The 25,781-nt window shown below is 41.0% G+C and overlaps 2 protein-coding genes across 3 annotated transcripts; one reads left to right on the plus strand and one right to left on the minus strand.

The window, feature by feature from the left end:
- The first annotated feature begins 1,128 nt into the window (after positions 1-1,128).
- Positions 1,129-8,387, plus strand: LOC126996999 (cytochrome c1, heme protein, mitochondrial-like). Its single transcript, XM_050858023.1, has 7 exons — positions 1,129-1,246; positions 2,340-2,387; positions 2,878-3,045; positions 3,293-3,406; positions 3,792-3,956; positions 6,340-6,468; positions 7,586-8,387. Exons 1-7 carry the CDS (start codon positions 1,175-1,177, stop codon positions 7,808-7,810), a joined length of 921 nt encoding a protein of 306 aa, XP_050713980.1. The 5' UTR covers positions 1,129-1,174; the 3' UTR covers positions 7,811-8,387.
- Positions 8,233-17,540, minus strand: LOC126996996 (esterase E4-like). Of its 2 annotated transcripts, none has more exons than XM_050858018.1 (12): positions 17,242-17,540; positions 16,803-16,917; positions 16,175-16,371; positions 15,789-15,932; positions 15,221-15,406; positions 14,485-14,675; positions 13,603-13,771; positions 13,156-13,343; positions 12,336-12,418; positions 11,336-11,563; positions 10,354-10,477; positions 8,233-9,393 (listed from the first exon to the last, which is right to left on the minus strand). In XM_050858018.1, exons 1-12 carry the CDS (start codon positions 17,420-17,422, stop codon positions 9,157-9,159), a joined length of 2,043 nt encoding a protein of 680 aa, XP_050713975.1. In that variant the 5' UTR covers positions 17,423-17,540; the 3' UTR covers positions 8,233-9,156. The 2 variants fall into 2 exon arrangements, with proteins under 2 accessions (XP_050713975.1, XP_050713974.1); XM_050858017.1 differs by having other exon boundaries at positions 16,803-16,983.
- Positions 17,541-25,781: the final 8,241 nt, after the last annotated feature.

The raw sequence follows: 25,781 nt of genomic DNA on the forward strand, positions 1-25,781 counted from the left end.
AATATGATCATCTGGCAGCGCTGCTACCTCGCACCTCCGCAGTATTACCAGATCACCTTATTCTTCAGTGTCTATTTGTTGATTTCCATGCCATAAGTCTATCGCACCCATACAGTTAAAGGTATCCAGTTGTAGTTAGTGCCAAAACCGTTGATTAGTGAGGTGTTGTAGTAGTGATGGATCAGAAACGGGAAAACACAATGAGCTTGGTATGACAATTTGGTAACGGTGTTATCTCGTGACGTCACACCCAACGGTGCCAGATCACCGTACTCACAACATCGGATTTTCCGGTTTCTGACTCAAAACTATTCCAGAAAACATCAGTAAATAACGATTTTAACAATGAATATGGATGGATGGCGTTATCTGTGTGTGGGTGGCAGTTTTTGGTCATATATCGGTAAATACAATCTGCTGAGTACGACATTCTGGTAACCTGGTCACGGGTCAACAGCCGGAAAATACCTTACACCTTCTGAAAGCTTCTGTCTGGCCTTTAAACAGAGGCCATTTTTTTCCTATACCAATCCAAAAACAGACTGAAATTTTACTATGGCTCTCTGTGTGGGCGGTATGTGTTGTCTGCAGGATTAGAGGAGCCTTTGAGGCTATCCCATCAGGCGGGAAGTTCCAACACTGTGAACCACCAAAGTGACCGACATTTATGAAAATGCAAGTTATTTTGGTTTTCCAAAATGATTGTAAATAGTAATGCATAAAATTATAATATGTCTAAATGATTTGACTTACAAGGGATGTAGCATAAGGTGATAACCCACTCAGCAGCCCTACAGGTAATGAGCCTGTCTGCCTGTCTGCATTTGCCTGGAAAATGATGGAAAAGACTATGTACATTGCACATATTATGGTAATATGACTCTAATTAGTTCCTTCAGAGCTATTTCAAGCAATCTTACAAAACAGCTGATCGAGTTTTGCAAGGAGGGTCTGGCAAAAGTACTTGAAAATTTGTCTGAAGTACAATATTCCCTTGATTTCGAGCGTTGTCCCTTTTCTAGATCCTTTTAACACCTCTTAGTGTTTTAACCAATCAATAAACGTTGCAAATGGCTGAATTAACCGTGATGTTAGTGTGAAGTGGGGTTATAGAAGGCCTTGTATAACGAGGCACATCGGTTGCTCTCGCCGAGTCTCTTGCATCATTGCCAAGATGGCGGCGGTGGCCTGTAGGGGTGTTCGTGCCGTGCTTTTGAAGGCCCCCGGCACGACGATAACAGCACCGGTAAGCCTTATATCCACCCACCCCACAATACCTGCCATGACTCCTTAGTGCACATATATATTTCCAGTAAAAGAGGAAGGGCGTCAATAATATGTTTGTTTACGATAGGACAGTGCTCGTACTTTCACCGGCTGATGGTATTTTGTGCTTCTCAATAACCTGTCCCTGTGCTCGAAGCTGTTCCCTCGTTATCCACGGGTAGTTTAACTCTAATTGGTGCTTCTAATCCCTAACAGGTGTATCTTGAAGCTTTGATAAGGGAGAATTATCAGTTAATATAAGGTGTCCTCCCCTCCCATTTTCCACACCCTCTATCGTTTAATATTATACAAGATTGATGTATTTAGCGTAAGGATGTTTATTAATGATGTTTTCTGTTTGGTATGTGATAATGATGCCATGGTAGGCTTATGGACTGTAGGGCTGTCATATTATTCTTATTTCGTCATTCTTATCTTTATTGGTGGTGTAGGTCAGTGATGGGCAACCAACCAGCTGACCTATTTCATGCGGTCACTACTTGTTGGTCATTCATTTCTTTTTCTAATGTTGGCAGCTTATAATGAAACCCTCAAATGTGCCGTAGAATTGATATTAAACGATTAATTCTCTCAGTATAAGTACGAAAAAGGCACCAAAATACAGTAGTGATATACAGTACCATACAAAATGTTCTGATGCTGTGCTTAATTTGAATGGTTTGTATGAAAACATGTTTGGGGTTTAATTTCAGTATTATAAGACATTCTCAAGCCATTCAGTTCTTACCTGTCTCAAAGTGTAGATTTCTTCATTCTGATTCTTTTGAATGTGATATTATATATGTCTTAAATTGATTGTTATGTAATTGTATTTATTTTCACCTACCATACCTTTGGGAGTGGGTCACAGATTAGGTTAGGTTGGATTTACTAAAGTTAGGTCAGGGGTCAGGTTAGGTTGGATTTGTTAAGTTTAATTGTTTATGCTAAAAACATGCAATGACCTTAAATGTCTAGTTCTTATATATTAATTCTATAAGTATCTAAGTTTTTTTTTTATTTCATACATTTGCACACTAAGTACCATATATAACCATTATTCTTGCCTACAGACCGCCAAGTTTTCAACCCTGAGGCAAATGGCGGCCACCAGGAAGGCTGTAAGTACATTAATGGAGAAGTTTTGGTCATTGATTCTCTCACACTCCTGATATTTTCTTCTTCTTCAGTCCCATATGATCAGTATTCTTATGGCACCTTGCTTTCACTTTATTAGAGAATAAATGTTTACTTTAATTTCTTGTTAGTTTATTGATGTTTTTTTTTAAATTCATGGGAGTAATATAATAAAATTGTTATGATGGAAGGCAGTAATCATGTCCAGCATTATTGTTATTCCTTGCAGCTGGTTAATAAATTTCATGATATTTTCACATTGATATTTTAATTGTTTCTATGATTGCGATGTTGCCCTAGCTCTCTCAGTCTCAAAATCTTTCTAGCTATTTATCTACCTATTTATCCCTCTGTCTATTAGGAAACAATAACATTTCACAGTCATTTAATTTTTTAATCACGTCCATTCCATACTATCCCTCTCCTGTCTCCTTTCTCTCTCCCGCCCACTCACTCCCCTCCCCTCTGCTACAGGTACTGGCAGCTCTGGGCGTCCTGGGCGGGGGTGCAGCGGGTGTGGCCTACGCCCTCAACGAGTCAGTGAAGGCGTCTGACCTTACTCTCCACACCACCACCTTCCCCTGGGCCCACAATGGCATCTTCTCCTCCCTGGACCATGCCTCCATCCGCCGTGGTTATGAGGTGGGTGACAGTGTTGTGTTGATTGTATCCTTCACATGTATTGAAAGGTCTTGATCTTTTTCTTCTTATGGCAGCTCTATAATATAAGCCTTTTGCAGTAATTTTCTTTGCATCGATTTATTCATGCATTTATCGCCTGTTTGTTTTGCTGATGTCATTTGAAGTTAATGTTCACCTGAATTACCACCAGTAATTAGTTGTGCCAGTGTGTGTTTGTTTATTTACGTTGTTTTTCCCTCTTCGACAGGTGTATAAGAACGTGTGCGCTGCCTGTCATTCCATGAAGTACATCGCCTTCCGTAACCTGATCGGCGTCTCCCACACTGAGGCCGAGGCTAAGGAGGAGGCGATGGGTGTGCAGGTGAGAGAGGGAGGTGTGAGGAAGGGAGGAGACTATTTCACCCTTCCCATCTTGAAATTACCACATAAACATCACACAAAACAGAAGACACTCAACACTATCCTGAAATCAACGCAAGTATCACCACGCTCAATACACAACCCTGAAATCAATATATGTATCACCCACAAAACTTACAACACACTCAATACACTACCCTAAAATCAACACATATCAACACACTCAAAACAACATGCTTTTCCACCCACTCAGCACATATTATACTCAGCACAACAAACTCAAAATACCTAAATAAATATATGTAACTCAATCAACATACAACATACATAACGCAAACCATCCCACACACCAACATCCGTCCTCATGCTTCCAACCTATTCCGCAGATCACCGATGGGCCAGATGATGAAGGCAACATGTTCCAAAGGCCCGGCAAGCTCTCTGACTACTTCCCGAGCCCTTACACCAATGACGAAGCTGCCCGCTCTGCTAATAATGGTGCCCTGCCGCCTGACCTCTCTTACATCACTTCTGCTCGCCACGGAGGGGAGGTGAGTGAGGGAGAGGAGGAGGAGGAGAAGGAATTTGGGTCAATTTACGGTTTCACCCAACCAACGATTTTCTGATGTGGTTCATGTTTTTCTGGTGATAGATGTAGTGAATTGCACGATTTTGTACCTCATTTCCGTCGCAAATGTCTACTTTTCGAGTTTTGCCTCTTTTCAAGTTATGCCTATCACCTGCCCTAAATAATCTTGGGGACCTGTGGGAACACGGGGTTTTTGGGTGGGGGAGCATGAAATCGACTAATGCATTTCAAATGAATCAACAGAATCACATTAGAACACCAGTGAAAAAGCATAGCCTACATTTGTTTTGAAGGGAGCGGCGGAGGCGGCCATTGTGAGGTAAGCAGTGTTGCCAACCGTCTGCTATGGGTGAGCAGTGTTGCCAACGATTTGCTACATTTAGCAAAGATAGCTGTGGCCACTGGAAGGTGAGCAGTATTGCCAACGAAGTGCTACATAGCACAAGGGTGAGTTTTTCTGGGAAAATCGTTATTGAAATACCCTGGCCGAAGATTTCTAACTTTCCTAAATGGGATAGGCATAACTTGAAAAGAGGCATAACACGAAAAGTAGACATTTGCGACGGAAATGAGGTACAAAATCATTCAATTCACTACATGTATCACCAGAAAAAGATAAAGAACATGAGAAAATCGTTGCTTTCGCCAAGTTCAGGAAATGAAAAGCACAACAACGGCATTACGTACCTTACTGGCCATATGTTGATGTTTTTTGTGGCGCTGCTGCTGCTACTGCCTCTCCTCCCTATAAATACAGGGAAGTTTACAGTCTGGGCACCGTACTTCTAAAGGAAGGACACCATGACTTCTTCGTCGTCCAGATAAAATTGATTAATAAACTCCCAGTAGTTGTCCGTACAACCAGCACACACCATGGCCATCTTTAAACTGAATGGCAAACACTAACTTACTGCTCGAATGGACTGCAATTTCGAAACACCAAACATGGTATTTCTTTACAACTAGCTACTGCTTCACCCCACCGCCGCCCCCCCACTCCGTCCCGCGCTGGGTATTCCAATGGCCTACACCGAATGTTGAATATATTTAAACTACCCCAACCCAACTTTACATAACCTAACCTCTAACTGAGGGGGGGGGCGAAGCTCCCCTCGACCCCTCTCTTAACCAAGGGGGGCTCTTGGGGGACCCGTGAGAATTCGGGGGTTTATGGTGGGGGAGCATATTTAAATTATTCAAACCGAGGTTTACGACCTAACTAACTGAGGGGGGCTTCGCCCCCTCTGGACCCCCCCTCTCCAAATAGAACGATCTTGGGGGACCCATGAGAATGCGGGGGGGTTCTGGTGTGGAAGCATATTTAAATTATTCCAACCGAACTTTACGACCTAACTAACTGAGGGGGGCTTTGCCCCCCTCCTAACCAAGGGGGGCTCTGCCCCCCCTGGCCCCCCCTCCCCCATCATTAAAATGATCTTGGGGAACCTGTGAGAATTCGGGGGGTTCTGGTGGGGGAGCATTTTATATTATTCCAACCGAACTTGACGACCTAACTAGCTGAGGTCGCCCCCCTCGACCCCCCCTTTAAACGATATATAATCCCTTACCTTTACTAGACGGAATATATATTGCAGCCGCCTTTTTATAGGAGCAGTGATTAGCGGTATTTTTTTAAATGATTGTTTCCCTTTTTTTTTGCCTTTGAGCTGTTTCCTTTGCTGTGAAAAAAAAATGGCAATGGTGCTCACCTCCCCGTGGCTGCAGGTATTTTTGCTAAATGTAGTGGATCATTGGCAACACTCCTCACTTTCTCATGCTCGCTCCCACAGCGGATCGTTGGCAACACTGCTTACTTCACAATGGTCGCCTCCGCCACTCCCTTCAAAACAAATGTAGGCCATGCCTTTTCACTGGTGTTCTAATGTGATTCTGTTGATTTCTCGACCTCATTTGAAATGCATATTAGTCGATTTCATGCTCCCCCACCTAAAAACCCGGTATTCCCACAGGTCCCCAAGATCGTTTAGGGCAGGGGATAGGCATAACTCGAAAAGTAGACATTTGCGATGGAAATGAGGCACAAAATCGTGCAATTCACTACATCTATCACAAGAAAAACATGAACCACGTCAGAAAATCGTTGGTTGGGTGAAATGGTAAATTGTCCGGAATTTGTACTCATGTTATTTTTACTGAAGGTTTCACTGATTCTTCTGTTTGCCAATTACATTTTCTATTGTTCATTTTTAATGTTTTTTTATGTTCTTTGTGTGGTTTTCGAATGTGTATAATTGAGTGGCTTCTTATATTGGTCTTCCTCTAATGTTAGGTTAAGTACGGTTAGGTGTATATATGATGTCCGTTAACCCCATTCCTCATTACAGAACTACATCTTCTCACTGCTGACCGGCTACTGCGACCCCCCTGCCGGTGTTTCTGTGAGGGAGGGACTCTACTACAACCCCTATTTCCCGGGTGGTGCTATTGGCATGGCCCAGGCACTCTACAATGAGGTGGGTTGTGGGGAGTGGCATTGTGGGGTGGTAGTGAGAACGGAGTCAGTTACAGAACCTTTATGTTGTTGATGCATTGCTCTCATTTTGGGGCTTCTGTTTGTATAGGTTGGCACAGTTTTTTTTTTTTTTTTTTTTTTGATCAACTGAAGAATTGCCCCCCCAGAGTTCCCAATTGAAGATTCGCCCCACCAACTCTGCCCAACTGAAGAATCGCCCCCCCCAACTAGAAATATCGGAAATTAATATATTATTTTTGGTTTATGCCTTTCGTTTGGCATCTCCATGCATAACCATCATTACACTTGGCATGTTTAGTCCAGTTCATCGCATTGTCACAATTGCCACACTTCATTTCTTAAAAGTAAATGTTGTTTAAGCCAATTGGTCACAGGCAAAGGATCCTTAGTCAGCAGAGGGGGAGGGAGCACGACAGACTTTAATGTATCACGGGCCATGTCGAACTACAGACTGAATACATGAACCCAATGGTGCTAAAACTGATCACAAGTTGTGTCAGGTTAGTCAAAAATGTAAAGGTGAGGTCAGGTCAACTGCTGAGGTTTTGATCCCTTGGTATCAGGTCTACCGGTGAGGTTTTGTCAGGTTAGTCAAAAATGTTAAGGTGAGGTCAGGTCAACTGCTGAGGTTTTGATCCCTTGGTATCAGGTCTACCGGTGAGGTTTTGTCAGGTTAGTCAAAAATGTTAAGGTGAGGTCAGGTCAACTGCTGAAGTTTCGATCCCTTGATGTCAGGTCTACTGGTGAGGTTTTGGCCGCCCGCCGTAGTCCTGTCATCAACTGAAGAATTGCCCCCCCAACTCTGCCCAACTGAAGAATCGCCCCACCAGAGCGGTCTGGGGGGGCAATTGTTCAATTGATCCTTTTTTTTTATACACACATGCTGTAGTTAAGGCTGTAAATAATTCCTTAGATTTAGTATATATCATTACATCTCTGCATTCCTGTTCTTTTTATGTATTCCTCTTTGTTATTTGATATGCCTCAGTGCAAAATTCAACTATAATTATCATCACTGACTAAGTACCAGTGACGAGACAATATATTTATCATTATTGACTTTATAACTATCATTGATGAGCCATTCCTCCACCCAGGTCATGGAGTACAGCGACGGCACGCCAGCCACCGCCTCACAGATGGCCAAGGATGTGTCAGTGTTCCTCAAGTGGGCCTCTGAGCCGGAGCACGACGACCGCAAGAGGATGGCCCTGAAGGTGCTCATGATGTTCACGATGCTATTTACTGTCTCCTACTACATCAAGCGACACAAGTGGTCCGTACTCAAGAGCAGGAAGATCGCATACAAGCCTCCTCAATAGTAACCAACACATCACACACTAGGAACCCTTTTACCAGCCTCGTTGTTGCCTCTTAGGAGCCTGTTCACCATCCTTACAATGGCCACCAGGAATATTCTCACCACCCGTGTTGCAATAGATAAGTTGTGTTGACATGCCCATCCTTGGTATTGGGCGCTACTCTGTATTGTCCAGAACCATCATCAGTAACAACAGAATAACATAAATTAGTCTGCCAAGTGTGATGTGATGGGGATGCATTACATAATCATTGCAACTTGACTCATAATGTTCACCACTGCCACTCTCGCTGTTGAGAAAGAATGTTGATGACACCTTAAGCTCATTAAGAGGAGGCATAGCTACTCAAGTCTTTGTTTCTTCTTGTTTTAAGAATTGGTATGGGAGCTAAAATTGTCCGTGTGTTTTAAGAATACTTGGTGTGTAAGCTGGATTTATTTTACATATAAACTCTTCAGTAAAGAAGTTATGTGGTGTACAAATCATTGTACATAGTGATATTTATTTGGCAGTCACTAAGAAGACTAGTATATTGCCAAAACTTGTACATTACCAGAAATTAAAGTATTGAAATACAGCAATAATTTCTTTTCAACTCACAAGCTGTGTAAACATACATATCTTTGGGTCATTTGCCTCAAAGTACAGGAAGAGCGTTATATACATTATGGCTATGCAATACATGCAGTCATTATCTTTAAAGAAGAGGAGTATCAAGACCGCTGAAATACATCATTCGTAGCAGTTTCTTCCATGTTGCATCGAAGGAGCAGTATAATTCAGGCATCTTTATTTTCTTTTATCTAGCCCTCACTGCCTCCCTTCCACAAAGTTATTAGAATGAGCTGTGCCATAATTCGCTTATCACCATTCTCCTCACCACCTGCAGAGCCAATTGTGGTGATATTTAATTGTCTAGATGTCAGTCACCCTGCAAGATATCTATGAGCATAGTTAACAGACAAGCATCTATATGTTACTTTCATTTCCTTTACAGTATAGTAGATGAAGCTATGCTAATAATACTCCATACAACTTAAAGCCAAGTCCTTTTGGCAGTCAAAATTGTTAGTATATAAGCTCACCCTTGAAGCATTAGCACCTATGAAGGGCCTAAGTTAGGGTGTGTTTGTTAGTTATATGCACCCTTCCTATGACATACATTAAAAGACAAAAATTGGTGCTTAGGCATGAAAATGAAGCTTTGTTAAAATAAAGACTAATGATGAAACATTATTTTGCCAATATTTCATTTTTAAACCAACTCCATTTTCCAGTCTTTCCTTTTGTAATATGAGTACGGATTACAATGGCACTTTGAAATTGGCAAGAACACTAGATGTGACTCAGCCATTATAGGTCGTGATGGAAGGGTTGCGGGAAATCCTTTGTCGGAGGGTCAGGGAGCCACTGGGGTACTGGTCCTGTCTCCGCACCACCCACACACTCACGCACACCACGACCACCACCACCAGGAGCAGCACTACCAGGGCCAGCAGCACCCACGTCGCCACAGTAAATGCATACGACACCTCGGAGCTTGAATCCACATGACGTAAAGTTTGACGCCACAAGTTCTGCTCCTGAAAAACAGACCTTTAGGTTAGCAAGTCTGAACTATTCTCTGTTCATGCTAACTTGGTGTATAAGTCCCTCCTTTCTCAGTAAATGCATATTGCTGGCAACTATCTATTTGTAATGGGTGCCTACACTATAGACCATGTACAGCTCCAGCATATGCTCCCATAACAGATACACTGGGAACATTTTTCCAGATAGTCATTCACCCTTGCCATGATTTTATTAACTTTGCAGCCACACACAGCTATTGCAAATGCTCCAATAATTGATAGACTGGCCAAACTCATCCATATAATCATTCACATGTTTTGTTCCCATTAACTTTGCAAATAAGCCCCTCTTTCTTCCCCATAAAGTTCATACCACTAGACAATCCACATAATGATATATATATATATATATATATATATATATATATATATATATATATATATATATATATATATATATATATATATATATATATAGTTTGTTCAGGTTAACTTGGCAATTAGGCTCCTCCCCCTTTCCCACTGAGAGTATATCATTGTCCAACCCACAAACAAGTTACACCACCTCTGATTCAGGCCACATGCGATCGGTGAATGCCTGGAAAAGTTAAAAATTCTTATTGGTGGTTGATGGCTTACGTGGGTGAGTGGGTGGGGCATATTTGCAAAGTTAACAAGAGTAACGTCAGATTTTTATAAACGTCGTATTAATGTTTATAAGCAGTTTCGTGGCTAGATTGTTTTATTAATTCCATTTTTGGGACAGTAAAGTTGACATCACAAACTCTGTCATAGAAAGTGATATAAAAAAAAAATCAACCAATCAACTAAACACTCCTTGAAAAATGTGTCAAAAAAGAAAAATCAGCCACATTATTGTTGATGAAGATTAAAATACGTCGTTTATAGTCATATTTGCTGTATATTATCCCACAAATAAATGTTGTCATTGAGTGAGTGTTGCTTCATCACCTTGTTCCTGAAGGGCGTGAAGGACATGGCGGGGGTGAAGGATAGCCTGTAGTAGAGGACGGGCTCGCCGGGGCTCAGGGGTTCCCAGGGCGGCAGCGGGCGGGTGTCCCTTCCGTGGGGGGATCTGCAGAAGGGGAGGTGCTCATGCAAGGATTTATCTTCTCTGGACTCCTTTTTGTGCTCCTGTAAGCTATTGTACAGTGGCCAGTGTGTCTCACCAGGCCTAAGCAATAAACACATGCTTCTACACCCTCTTTGATTGTGTACTTTGATGTGATATTTCTTCCTGTTTGATTAGTTTAAAGCGAAAGTCAACATCCACTTGCGTGATTCATTATAGGCCCAGAAGGATGATGATGATTATGAAGAAGAAGAAGAAAGAGAGGAAGAAGAAGGAGTCAAGGAATAGCTACCAGATTAAAAGAGCTGAGATCCGGAAGGAAAATATAGCCTACCACACGTGTGCACTGACCCTCCGTGCATATAGTGAAGTATAAAGACTCGAACGATACAAAGCGAAAACAAAGAAGAAAAGGATGATGATGATAGTGAAGAAGAACGAAAAGGATCAGGTAAAGAGAGGGATTAAAAGAAGAGCTGAGATCCGGAAGGAAAATATAGCCTACTATACACGTGTTTGCATACAGTGAAGTGTGAAGATTCGAACGATACACAGCGAAAACAAAGAAGAAAAGGATGATGATGATTATGAAGAAGAAGAACGAGAAGGATCAGGTAAAGAGAGGAAGAAGGAGTCGAGGAATAGCATACCAGATTAAAAGAAGAAGAGCTGAGATCCGGAAGCGAAAACAAAGAAGAAAATGACGATGATGATTATGAAGAAAAAGAAGAACGAGAAGGATCAGGTAAACAGAGGAAGAAGAAGGAGTCGAGGAATAGCTACATGATTAAAAGAAGAAGAAAAAAAAAAAAAACCGGAGATCCGACAGGAAAATATAGCCTACCACACGTGTGCACTGACCCTGTTTGCACGAAGGCCGCCCACATCCCGGTCAGTAGCATGGACATCTGGAGGTCACGGGGGCCCGGGGATCCCAAGCGGTAGGGCAGCGAGAAGAGCAGGGCGAGGTCATCCCCGTGCGAGGCCCCCGAGAGTAGCGCCGTCCGCCCCACGCCAGCGCCCTCGGCAGGTAGGAAGAGCGGCGCCGTGTAGGAGGGCGAGGCGGGGTCGTGGTGCTCCATTAAGTACCTTGGGAGAATGACAAGAATATCCAAGTTCCATTTGAATAGTCAATGTTTGACAAGTTACCGCTGAAATTATTAAACCGTAATACACTTACACACTCTCTCTCTCTCTCTCTCTCTCTCTCTCTCTCTCTCTCTCTCTCTCTCTTGGGGTTTGTGTGGTCTGGTGTTCTATGTCAATCTATGTAAATGAGTAGCGGGCTTTTTTTTTCATTATTGTTTCCTTTTTTTTTTTTTTTGCCCTTGAACTGTCTCCTTTGCTGTAAAAAAAAATCTGTAAATCTCTCTCTCTCTCTCTCTCTCTCTAGTCTGGACCTTGGGGTCTGTGTGGTCTGGTTTTCTATGTAAATCTATGTAAATGAGTAGCGGGCTTTTTTTTCATTATTGTTTCCTTTTTTTTTTGCCCTTGAACTGTCTCCTTTCTCATTTCATTATTATTATTATTATTATTATTATTATTATTATTATTATTATTATTATTATTATTATTATTATTATTATTATTATTTTTCGTCTCCTCGTTCTTACTGTTATTCTTTTTATTACTACTATCATCATCATTCTTCTTCTTCTTCCTCTTCCTCCTCCTCTTCTTTCTCCCATTGGCTTTATCCATTCATCTTGAGCGTTCGTGACCAAAATACATTCTCTCTCTCTCTCTCTCTCTCTCTCTCTCTCTCACAGTCATTTCCGCAAATAATACCAGATAAGATACAGAGGGGAGTAGTCTATAGTTTCACGGAGAGGGATCGAGTTATCAATTTTCAGTGACTCACGTGTAGACGGGCGTCCGGGCGTTGGCAGCGTAGTGTTGGGCGGCGTCCCAGATGCATGAGGTATACAGTAGATCGGTGAAGGCCTGTAGTGGAGGAAGAGGTCAGGTCACACTGCATTGGTCACTCAGAGAACAAGGGGCATGAAGAGACGTACCTAGTGAAGCAAATAGCACAAGAGCAAAGTAGTAGTGGTGTTTTTATTTACGTTAACTTTCAACTTCAGAAGAGGAAGTAAAACACGCAGACACGTTACAGGCAATGCAAATTAATGTCTCGGTGTAAGGTCAGCGGCACTATCCGTCAGTCTAAATGAAAATGAAGAACAATATGTAGTAATTTTATTTATTTTTTTTAAGCAGCGACGTTGAAGGGAATAGGCTATATCACGCATGAGAGATAATCTTTTTTCTTTTTTTTCCGTAAAGGTCAAAGATGAAGGGAAAAACAAATGATAAAAAAAATGTAGGCTAATAGTGAAGACAAGAGAAAATAAGAAGAGCGGAAAATTAGAAGATATTCGAACGTAAATATCGGGGTATATCCCCAACGAAATAGCCCCCCCCCAAATGTGTCTTATGATAGATCCTTAAGATGATGAGAAAAACACATGATAAAAAAAATGTAGCTAATGGTGGAGACAAGAGAAGAATAGGCTACCAGCGGAAAATAAGATATTCGAACGTAAATATCTAGAAGCATAAACAAGGCAGTACTCAAAATCATAAGGTCAAAGGTGTCCCATTATAAAATCCTTTCCCAGTTCTAAATACCCGCTCGTACCCGCCCTGTCCAACCAGTCAAACGCACTCCCAGCACCCACCTCCGTCATCTCCTCCGCCAGCACGTTGAGGTCGCGTCGGGCGTGGCTGGAGTAATAGAAGGACGCGGCGATCTCGGCCACGTCAGCAGCAGTGGAGGTGTTTGGCCAAAGGGACTCCACCGTGTAAAGGGCAGCCTCGTCATAAAGCTCCCCCGCACTCCTGCCTCCCTCGGAAAAGACTAGTGCGGCTACAGGAAGAAAAAGAGAGCAGTAGGCTATTATATGATTCGTAACTTCACTTCTGAGGTTAAGAACACGAGAGTGGTTATGAGAGGAGATAAAAGTAACACATCTTCAGTTTTAGTTATTTTGAAGGGTTTGAGAACGGAAGAGTAGGTAACTATCATTCATAGGTATGACAGTTAAGGTATTGTATCCTACCTTTTCTAATCTCTGGCGGGAACTATGTCTGAGTTTTCGAGAGCTTTTAAAGAGAAAGAGACTCACTGAGGGCGTACAGCAGACCCTCTTTCGGCACCCCACCCAGCAGGAGGGGCACGGCTGGGCGCTGCGGGGGGCGGGTCATCAGATTTTCCACGGGCTCAGGCAGGAAGGGGTTGTCGCGAAATCCGGCGTCCACCACGGGGCGATACAGCATGGGCCAGTACACGTAACGCTGGAACGGGCACGGGGCGGGGCGGGGTGTGGCCAGAAAGGATGGGTAAAGTGTATAGGAGTAATTAGAAGATTCATAAATTACTTCTCGATGATTTATACTTAATGGGTAAGGAGGGGGAGTTTATATGGTGAGTTATCGAGATTGAAAAATAAAATGTGATAGTGGGCGTGGTTTGCTTGTGAAATGGCCAATGAATGCACTTATAAGGGAAGGGGGAGGGGCCTGTTCGTCAGGTTAGTGTGAACAAGGTGGTCAATCGTTCTATTTAGTTTAAAAAGAATAGTAATAACGTTTTCCAAAGCTTTATTCTTCTTAGTTTACTTATTAATATTGATTACGACTTTTTTGTCATTTGTTTTAGATCTACTTTGCTTTTTTAGTAGCTACGTATCATAAACTTATTACTAGATAAGTTCATGCACACTATAAAGTTGGGGTCATAGGCTAAAGCTACGCATGACCTCAGTGCTCATCTCCGTTGCATTGACCCATGAGCCTGCGGTGGGTTAGAAGTTAAAACTCATACCATCTATATCAAGACACCTCTATATACCCGAAACTGACCTCTCTTTTGGCCATTCATCAATACTTTTTTACATAAGAGCAGTCATTAGCGGGGTCTTTTCCTCATTTATATTTTGCCCTTGAGCTGCTTCCTTTACTGTAAGACGAAGAAAAATAAAAAGCGTTACCCCACATCTTATACATACATGCTTGCAGGCCTGGGCGCGCACGATCTCCTCGACCGTTTTATCCAAGAGGCACTCCTTCATGTTGTACACCGTGGTCGAAGAGCAGTCAAGGTCGCTCGCCAGATCGTAAGCAGCGTCTTCGGGGTAGGAAGCCACCGACCACATGCAGTTGGCAGATCCACTCATCATTATGGCGCTTGTGAAGAGGTCTGTGGCGTAGTTAGGGGTGTTGTAGTGGTTAGTAGAAGTAGTAATAGTAGCTGTAGTAGTAGTAGTAGTAGTAGTAGTAGTAGTAGTAGTAGTAGTAGTAGTAGTAGTAGTAGGAAGAGAGAGGAGGCAGACTGAAAAAAAATAAGTGTAGTCATATTGTCGTTGTCTATAGAACACCTACGACTACTTCCTACTACTACTACTACTACTACTACTACTACTACTATAAACCAAACTATAACTATAACTACTGAGAAATAGAATGTCTTAACCCAAACGAAATCGTGCCAGCAAAGATTTATAGCCTAATAGTAGTACACGATTTAATAAAAAAATTATAAAACACCAAAATGTGATAAAATACGTGACAGACTAGACAGAACGAACATTTAATCAATCTTACGAGAATACAAAGGAGTAAAACCAAACAAATAGGGCAGGTTACAACAGTGAAATATAGAAGGATTTGCTTTTTTGTAGGCTATCTTTTTTGTCATCTTTTTGTGGTAACTCTTTCTTGTTTTACGTTTTTCTTCTAACTTACCTTTCGAAAGAGGGGACAGGAGGTGGAGGTGGACGAGGGAGGCGCCGGAGGAGAACCCACCCAGAGTGACTCGGGTTGGATCGCCTCCGAACTGGGCAATGTAGGATCGAATCCATTTCAGCGCCGCTATCTGATCCAATGCTCCGTAGTTCCCTGGCAGTGTGGAGTCCCGCGTGCTGAGAAATCCTGTAGATAGATAGAAAGATAGATAAATAGATAGATAGATAGATAGATGGAGAGGTAGTCGGATTCTCATGAGTGTTTTCCACATTAATGGTGCAGAAGCCTTGTCAAACTATTACTAGGCTTTTAAAACTACCCATGCAAATACTAATACAGCCTCTACGAAAGCCTTCTCATATGTGAATGTGTAAGCACCGAAATGTCTGAGGATACAGCCCTAAAAATCTTATGGGCGGACGGTGGGCAGATGTGGGCGTGGCTTATATACGCTGATAATGTGAACAGAACATTAATTCATGGAAGGAGTGACTTTCAGGTTCCTATTCTTTTTTGATACATGGAAATAGTGAGTTTAAAAGACATATACTCGTTAATCATGACTTACCAAGCGCTCCAAGTCTGTAGTTCACTGTTACCAGAATGACATCCTCTTTCAGCAGCTTGTGGGGGCCCAGGGCAGAGGCAGCGCCCATCAGGTAGCCGCCGCCATGAAGGAAAACCAGCACCGGGAGCTTCGTGGGCGTCCTATCTGCCTCACGAAGAAGAGAACGTCGCTGAGTCATTGGTTCTTTTCAGTCTCTTTTGCTTACGTGAGTGAAGTGATGGTTTTATTTTTTTATATTCTTATTCCATTATTATTGTTGTTGTTGTTGTTGAATTGAGATAGATAGTAATAGATAGATAAGTAGATAGCGATAGATAGACAGATAGATAAGTAGAGAGAGAGAGAGAGAGAGAGAGAGAGAGAGAGAGAGAGAGAGAGAGACTCACTAGGCAGAAGTGGGGTATGCACATTGAGATAGAGACAATCCTCCTGGCCCAACACTTGCCGGGCGTCGGGGTCGAACTGGGGACAAAAGGGGCGGTACTGGGTGGCGTCCAGGTAGCCACCGGTCCACTGCCCACTGGTTTCCTTCGGCTCCGTCCACCTCAGCCTTCCCACGGGAGGCTCGGCGAACGGAATGCCCCTGTGGTAAAAAAAAAGGAAAAAGAGACGCTGAAGAGAAGGTGATGGTTTAAGGAAGGAGAGGAGGAGGAGGAGGAGAAGGGTCAGCTAATCGAATTAAACAAGACTGGAAAAGGAAAGAAAAAGGGGGATAAAGAGCCTACTACTACTACTACTACTACTGCCTCCTCCTCCATTTACTCTTTTCCTCAAATATACTCTTTCTCTTCCTCCGATTTCCCCTTAACTCCCTTTCTCTACGATTTTGTAATGTTATACCACCTACTACTACTACTGCTACTACTACTGCTACTACTACTACTACTACTACTGCTACTACTACTACTACTTCTACTACTACTACTACTACTACTGCTGCTACCACCACCACAACCACCACCACCACCACCCACAAAACCATTCTCCCAGCATCTTCACGCCTCTTAATCTTACCTGAAGGAGAAGAAGGGCCTTGAGGGTTGTTCCGTGAGCTCCTGTACCCCCGCGATCACGCCCAGGCTGGTGGAGAGCTCGACCGGGCGCCTCACCTTCTCCTGCTGCTCCCTGCCTGTAGCAGTGGATGAAGAGGAGGAGGAGGAGGGAGGAGGGAAGCGGGTACAGGAGAATGAGTTGTCTTTATCAGTGAGGGAGAGATAGATAGATAAATAGAAAGATAGAGAGAGAGAGAGAGAGAAAGAGACAGAGAGAGAGAGAGCAGTATTCAGTATTACCTCATTCGTTCACTCACTGCAGACGTAGATAGGTAGGTAGTAGAAGGAGGAGGAGGAGGAAGAGGAGCAAAAATAAGAAGAGAAAAATGAAATAGATAGATAGATAAGTAGATAGAGACAGACAGACAGACATACAGACAAACGCACGCGCTATCACCCACCTGTTAGAATTCTCGCACCTCGGGGCTGCTCCTTGCTAGGTAGAGGCTCTTGAGTGACGTTAGACCCCCCTCCCTTCTTCTCCCACGTCACCCCCGCCCCCCCGCCCACCAGAACCACCCCCACCACCAGCAGCACCGCCCAGGGTCTCGAGGGGGGGCCTGCGCAGTGCCAAGGTGCCATCTTGTGGGAGGGTGTGGCACTAATTGGTGTGTCCTTTAATTGGTTGGTGCAGTGTCACGATTTATGCTCGCCTCGCCCCTCCTTCGATCCTCCCCTCTCTCTCTCTCTCTCTCTCTCTCTCTCTGGAAAAGTGAGTATCATGTATTAGTTAACTTGAAGAGATGGTTGGAGGGATTTGTTTTTATTTTTACGTTTTATTTCGTTAGTTTTCAGAATTTAAGAAGTTTTGGTGAGACTCGAATGATCTTTTTTTTATTTTCTGTTTTTATCTGTTTATTGGTTGTTGTTTTTTTCTGCTCTTTCTCTCTCTCTACTAGTGAAAAAGAACATGTGCGTTATCAGATGTTTCCTTTTGTTATTTTTATTGACAGATTTTTTTATAGCTTTATTCCATTTTTTTCGTTTTCTTTTTTTATTTGCGTTCCCACAAGAGATGATTAGGAGTGGCTTGTTTGACTGATCGTATTACTCTTATTTTCAACTCTTATTTTATTATTATTGTTGTTGTTGTTGTTGTTGTTGTTGTTGTTGTTGTTGCTGCTGTTGTTGTTGTTGTTGTTGTTGTTGTTGTTGTTGTTGTTGTTGTTGTTGTTGTTGTTGTTGTTGTTGTTGCTTCCCGCTCTATTCCACGGGTCCACAGGCAGTTGGCGCATATACCACCCAGCTGTCTATCTTCCCTTTCCGGCTTGTCAACAAATAGCCAACTGGGGAAACTTGGAAAGGTAAACTGAAATAACCCGGATGTCACACCTGATTTTAATCCACTTTTTTTTTTTTTTTCGTTAAGAGATTATCATAATTGCCTTTTTTGACTCATCGTAATACTGTTATTCTCAACGGTTATTCTATTATTGTTGCTGCTGTTGTTTCTTGTTTTTTTTTCACGAATTCATGGGTCCGCGCAGTTAGCACTTAGACCATGCATAGACCCAAGGGCATATAGAGGGAGAGGCCTGTTCGCTGGCGGTGGGGCGTAACAAAGCATAGGTACTTGGCCGCGGAAGCTGTGGAAAGGTAAACTGACATAACCCGGATGTCACACCTGCCCTGTGTCCCGGGGTGGTGGGTTACTTTCCGCCTCGGAGATGAGCACAGGGGCCACGCGCAGCTATGTATATTCACCTCACAATGACTGTTTTTTCTTGACTCTTTTCTCTCGTGTATTTTTTTTCACTATTGCATCCACCTTATTTATTCCTTCTGCGCGGGTTGCTTGGTGAATGAGAATCGAGTGTGTTCACCAAATCGTACGCACCATCCAAATAGTACGCATAAAAATAGTATTACGATGACAATAATGTGTTCACTCTCTCTATTTTAGTGTTATTTAGAAAGAACATGAGTTAATACCAATACAATAATAGACCTAAAGATCGAGTAAGTTTTCACCAATCTGTACGCACCATTCGTAATAGTACGCAAAAAAATAGTATAATGATCATGATGACACTAGTTCCTTCACTGTATCCATTTTAGTATTTCATAAAGAGAATGTAAGTTTATACCAATGCAATAAAAGGCCTAAATATCAAGTGTTCTCGCCAATTTGTACGCACCATTCGCATTAGTACGCATAAAACTAGTAAATTTGATGACACTAATTCCTTCACTGTATCCATTTTAGTATTTCATAAAGAGAATGTTAACTTATCCGAATACAATAAAAGGCCTAAATATTAAGTGTTCTCGCCAATTTGTACGCACCATTCGTAATAGTACGCATAAAACTAGTAAATTTGATGACACTAATTCCTTCACTGTATCCATTTTAGTATTTCATAAAGAGAATGTAAGTTTATACCAATACAATAAAAGGCCTACCTATAATATCACGTGTTCCCACCAATTTGTACGCATCACTCGTATTAGTACGCATAAAAATAGTATGAAGATGACGTTAATTCTTTCACTGTATCCATTTTTGTATTTCATAAAGAGAATGTAAGTTTATACCAATACAATGGAAGGACTATAATATTAAGTGTTATCACCAATTTGTACGCACCATTCGCATTAGTACGCATAAAACTAGTAAATTTGATGATACTAATTCTTTCACTGCATCCATTTTAGTGTTTCATAAAGAGAATGTAAGTTTATACCAATACAATAAAAGGCCTATAATATCACGTGTTCTCACCAATTTGTACGCACCACTCGTATTAGTACGCATAAAAATAGTATGAAGATGACGTTAATTCTTTCACTGTATCCATTTTTGTATTTCATAAAGAGAATGTAAGTTTATCCGAATACAATAAAAGCCCTAAATATCAAGTGTTTTCACCAATTTGTACGCATCACTCGTATTAGTACGCATAAAAATAGTATGAAGATGGCATTAATTCTTTCACTGTATCTATTTTAGTGTTATTTAAAAAGAACATTAGTTAACACCAATACAGGACATAAATATCGAGTGTTTCCACCAATTCGTACGCATCACTCGTATAAGTACGCATAAAAATAGCATGAAGATGACGTTAATTCTTTCACTGTATCTATATTAGTGTTGTATAAAAAAGGACGTAAGTTTGTTCCAATATAACGAAGTACTGGGCAACCTTTCCTTGTTTTATCTCTGTCTCGCTCTCCCTCTCTCTCTCCCTCTCTCTCTCACTCTCACTCTCACTCCCTCACTTTCTCTCAGGGAAGTTCGTACGATACTGATCAACGATTATATTGGGAGTCACAGACCTCTCTCTCTCTCTCTCTCCCCCCCCCATTTGCCCCAGTTACCGACCGTCCTTTACGTTTTTTTTGTTTTTTGTTGTTGTTTTGCTATTTCTTCCTCTCTTTTTTTCTTTTTAGGTTACAGGAAGAGTTTGTATTTATCTACTTTATTATTATTATTTTTATTATTATTATTATTATTATTATTATTATTATTATTATTATTATTATTATTATTATTATTATTAGTAGTAGTAGTAGTAGTAGTAGTAGTAGTAGTAGTAGTAGTAGTAGTGTTGTTGTTATTATTGTTTCTGTTACTATTATTATTTCCACTACCATTTATTTTTGTCATCATCGGCATCATTATATTTCATTTATCCATTTGTTTGCTAATGAGTTGTTAGTGATAATGAATTGTTAGTTTGTTTATTTATTTATTCATCTAAACAGCTGTCTATCTATTCATCGTATATATTTAGTTTCATTTTATTTCTACAAGCAAACAAATTCAAACAATGCAAACTATATTACATTCATACATAAACAAACAAACAAAAAAACTCACTTCACTCATTCAACATAACACAACTTTTTCTTCATCTATATCTAATCATTTTCGAGCGTGTCTGTTATTCCTTCCTTTATTAACGCGTCTTGCCTCCTCCCTCATCGCCCGCATAGGTAGAGGTGAGGAGGGTGGTGATGGTGATGGTGGTGGTGGGGGGGAGGTGCAACACTATGAAGGGGAGTAGAGGGGGTAAGGGGGGCTGTGTTGATCCCATTCCCTCGATAAAGGTGATTAGATGCCTCTCTATGCATTCCAGTTCTCTTAGAGGTAGTCTGTATTGAACTTATCCTTCACATACGGGCCGGTTTTACAGTTCGCCATGTTGGGTTAGTTAGCTCCCAAACCACCTCGCCTCTGCCTTCTTTTTCCCTCTTATCTGTGTGTGTGTTTGTTTGTGTGTTTGTTGGTTGCGGTTAGTTGTGTGATACGTTGGTTTGGTCTTTATTAACTTCGTCTCCTGTTTAACCTGATGCTCTTTTGTTTTATTTTGATCGTCTTTTCTTTCTATGTTGGTTGTTGTTTTAGTAATACCAGAGCCTTCGAAATTTCCTTGTATAATGTTTGGTGTTTATGTCTAAGTTCAGAAATTCGAGGAAACTATATACAGGGAAAGTCTTGTGTATTTGGTGTAGCATTGAAGGCCTCACCATTATGGAGTGCAGAAGATTTAATGGTTTGGTTCGGGCGATTACAAAGCCACTGTGTTGGACTGTGGAATCGGACACCAAACTATTATCACGCCTTAAAAATGCCTAAATATCATATAAAAAAAAACCACTACAGCGCCCCACTACACGCTAAAACAAATCAGACTATAAAAGAACAATAAAAAACCACCAAACCAGAACTGCAACGTAAATAATAAAGATATGAACAAGCAAGGAATCCTCCACTACATGTAAAGAATCACACACTAAAATCAACAACAAAAAATATATAAACACCAAGCCACTACAACCACGATAATATAGATGAACAAGCAAGAAATTCCACACTACACGTAAAGAATCACACAATAAAAACAACAACAAAGATAAAAACACCAAAACAAGACAACAACCACGATAATATAGATGAACAAGCAAGAAATTCCACACTACACGTAAAGAATCACAATAAAAACAACAACTAAGATAAAAACACCAAAACAAGACAACAACCACGATAATATAGATGAACAAGCAAGAAATTCCACACTACACGTAAAGAATCACAATAAAAACAACAACAAAGATAAAAACACCAAAACAAGACTACAACCACGATAATAGAGATGAACAAGCAAGATATCTCCCACTACACGACAATAAAACAACAATAAAAATATAAACACCAAAACAGAACTGCCATGTAAATAATAAAGGGATGAACAAGCAAGATATTCCACACTACACGTAAAGAATCACACAATAAAAACTTGGGATGGGAGCGGAGAGTAACGGTCTTTTTTTATTCTACACTCTTCTTGTTGCCATTGAGCCGTCTCCTTTGTTAAAAATAAATAAATAAAAACACCAAACCACGGCTACAACCATGATAATATAGAGATGAACAAGCAAGAAATGCACAGAGATGGATAGATATAAATATACCTATTAGGCTAATGCGGCGGAATTGAGCTCTGAGGCCACGCGCAGCTATTGCATATGCTCCCATTATATATTTCCGATGATGATAATAACACTAACATATAAAACGATACGTGTTGAAGTTATACATAGGAAATTGGATAGATATAAATATACAGGCAGATAGAGACAGACATACAGACAGACAGACATAACCTTAGTAAGTTATCGATTGATTTTGCGGAGGTTAACATCCTTTTGAATAAGACTTTAGATAGATAGATAGATATAGAGAGAAAGTTAATTAGGTAGTTAGGTAGGTCTAGTTAGGTAAGTAGGTAGGTAAATATGGTCAGCATGTTTGTCGGTTAGTAAGATAGTTAGTAGGTCAGTTAGTTAATTATGTGGAAAGAGAGAAAAGCGAAAAGAAGGAGGAGGAGGAGGAAGAGGAAGGAAAAATGAGAAGGAGGAGAATAGGGAAGATAAAGTTGAAAGAGGAACGCAGAAAGAAGGGGACGAGGAGGAGGAGGAGGGGGAGGAAGAAGGGAAGAGGAGGAGGAAAGGGAAGGGGGAGAAAAAGGGAAGATAAAGTTGAAATAGGAACGCAGAAAGAAGGGGAGGGGAAGGAGGAGGAGAAGCAGGAGGAGGAGGACAGGAAGGTGATGTGCTTTTCGTCTCTCGCTTTTTTAAATTGCATCTCTGGAGGTGAGTAAATCTCTCTCTCTCTCTCTCTCTCTCTCTCTCTCTCTCTCTCTCTCTCTCTCTCTCTCTCTCAGCAGGTGCTGGTGATGTCATGTGAAGGTTACCAGGTCGTCATTTTTCTCTCCTTCCCTCCAGCCTCATGCACACAACAGCTCAAATAATGCTCTTAGATCCTTCATCGGAGTTGAGAGTCATGTTAAACATTCCATCCGGCCACAGACGCCTTGGGTATGACCGGACCTGCTGGCCTTTTTTGTGTGTCATGCATGTTATTGTGATGGTGGGCTGCATCAGGTGACTTAATTTGAATCATTCCGGGGAAGTACCCGGGGCCCGGGCATCCTGCTGGAGACGTGCCGGAGGCGTGGAGGCAAATAAACCACTGAAGGAGGAGTCTGACCTAGCAGAGACGGTAATAGAGGGAAGAGAAAAGGTATCGCCCGCTAATCACTCTGTGATTTCCCTGGCATTGTTGAAGGCCTACTGGAGCTCTGGAGGCATTTAGAAAACCACTGAAGGAACTGTCTGACTTCAATTATTATTATTATTATTATTATTATTATTATTATTATTATTATTATTATTATTATTATTATTATTATTATTATATGAATCAATGAAGGTGACCCGCCGGAAAGCAGGAATGCTATAAGCCAAAAGGCCCAGCGGGCGACACTTCACCGATGTCGGGAAATACAGAATGAAGGAGAAAGCAAAGAATAAGAAGAGGGAGAAAAATCTAGTAGGTAGCGAGCTAAGAGAGAAGAAAGGCATTCACATGTATTTTAAATGTTTCACAATTACTAGAATTAATAATCACATTAGGAAGTGTATTCCACAGTTTGACGGTCGCTGGGATGAAACACCGGGAAAATTGTGATGTATTACATCGGTCGACAGACAAGGAACGGTCATTTAGCCCCAAGGAGTGTCGTGCAGCACGCGATGGTTGTGAGAGAGCAGGCAAACGACGGTGCAATGGGTGGTCGATATTACACATAATTTTGAAAAAATAAGACAATGGTCCCACCAAGCGACGATGCCGAAGAAACACAGAAACAGTACAGAAACGAAAAAGCACAGAAACAGTAATAGAAGAGAGGAGAAACAAACAGGGTTGTTTTGATTTAAATCAAAGGATTTAAGTCATGCGATTGAAATTAATTTAAATCAGCGTAAAAAAGAATAATGATTTAAATAAAAATTAAATATACTGATTCAAAATTATATATATATATATATATATATATATATATATATATATATATATATATATATATATATATATATATATATATATATATATATATATATATATATATATATATATATATATATATATATATATATATATATATATATATATATATATATATACATATATATACATATATAATAGAAGGAATAAAATGTGATCCCCTTGTACAAGCCACCTTGAACACATAAAATAATGAACTCTTTCTTTTAACTTGTCAGATCTGATTAAACTGTCAATATTTTCCTACTCATGATATTCAAGTGAAAACTCATCTTGGGTAAGGTAACAACACTAAACTATGGTTTCATTTGACATTAGCAAAGTTTCTTACAAGGAAATGTCTTCATAAAAGTGAAACAAATAATCAAAGTAAACTAAAAAAACGCTTAAAGTAAAAAAAACAAAAACATTTAGAAAAAATGCATTTAAATGATAAAAAATCCGATTGAAATCAACTAAATTGATTTTTTTTTTAAATCATGATATTTTTCCAACCCTGGAAACAAAGGTATTACTTACTGGACACCTTGTAGAATCCCTCGCATTCTTGAAAACCTACCGGAGCTTTGGAGGCAAATAGACAACTGCTGAAGGAACTACTTGACTTCGAGCACAGAATTAATTAGTCGAAGTACTATCATATGGAAGAGAAACGGAGGTACAGCTACTGGTCATCTTATGGAATCTCTTAGATTCTTGAAGCCCTACCGGAGCTCTGCAGGCAAAAAGACACCCATTGAAGGAACTGTCTGACTTCGAGCACAGAGTTAATTAGTCGAAGTACTATCATAAGGAAAAGAAACAGAGGGACAGCTACTGGTCACCTTGCGGAATCCCTGTCAATCTTGAAGGCCTACCGGAGCACTGCAGGGAGACACCCATTGAAGTAACTGTCTGACTTCGAGCACAGAGTTAATTAGTCGAAATACTATATCATAAGGAAGAGAAACGGAGGTACAGCTACTGGTCACCTTGGGGAATCCCTGTCAGTCTTGAAGGCCTACCGGAGCACTGTAGGAAGACACCCACTGAAGGAAATACATGACCGAGCACTGGGTTAATTATTGGGAGCACTGTCATAAGGAAGAGAAACGGAGGGACAGCCACTGGTCACCTTGCGGAATCCCTGGCCTACCGGAGCTCAGCAACGCAAAGGAACTCACAAAAAAACATACTAAAGCAACACAGGAACAGATTAGACTATTTGTTTGTTCGTGGAAAAGGATGCCATGGTTGAGTGAGGATACACGTCATTCAGACTCCATGAAAGAGCCAGTTAAAGCTCTATAAGGTAAAGAAACATAAAACGCGATAAAAACACAAGATCTTTTTTTTTTTTTTTGCGTGGAAAAGTAGCTGAGTGAAGACAAACGGGAAAGTGCTCTGGAAAACACCCAAACACCATACGAGGCCCAACTAGTGTTTGGAACAGTACACAAACATATAAATAAAACACAAAACCAACATAAGAAAGAAGCTCAACCTCCCTTAATTACCATGCATAAAAAAAAACATTTGCATAGGAATAAAACATGGAAGGCTCTCTGAAAAACACTCAAACATCCTTTATGATAGATCTCGTAAGGT

Source organism: Eriocheir sinensis, chromosome 11, assembly GCF_024679095.1.
Source record: "Eriocheir sinensis breed Jianghai 21 chromosome 11, ASM2467909v1, whole genome shotgun sequence".
NCBI lineage: Eukaryota > Metazoa > Arthropoda > Malacostraca > Decapoda > Varunidae > Eriocheir > Eriocheir sinensis.

Bases quoted from the DNA above. Each gene is read 5' to 3' on its own strand.
- LOC126996996 (XM_050858017.1), bottom strand. From the start codon at position 17,422: ATGGCACCTTGGCACTGCGCAGGCCCCCCCTCGAGACCCTGGGCGGTG. The intron at 13,344-13,602 runs GTGAGTCTCTTT...TTCTTCCTGTAG, and splicing joins GGGTCTGCTGTACGCCCTCA to CCGCACTAGTCTTTTCCGAG. The intron at 10,478-11,335 runs GTCAGTGCACAC...CCCCTTCTGCAG, and splicing joins GCGGCCTTCGTGCAAACAGG to ATCCCCCCACGGAAGGGACA.
- LOC126996999 (XM_050858023.1), top strand. From the start codon at position 1,175: ATGGCGGCGGTGGCCTGTAGGGGTGTTCGTGCCGTGCTTTTGAAGGCC. The intron at 3,407-3,791 runs GTGAGAGAGGGA...CCTATTCCGCAG, and splicing joins AGGAGGCGATGGGTGTGCAG to ATCACCGATGGGCCAGATGA. The intron at 3,957-6,339 runs GTGAGTGAGGGA...TCCTCATTACAG, and splicing joins CTGCTCGCCACGGAGGGGAG to AACTACATCTTCTCACTGCT.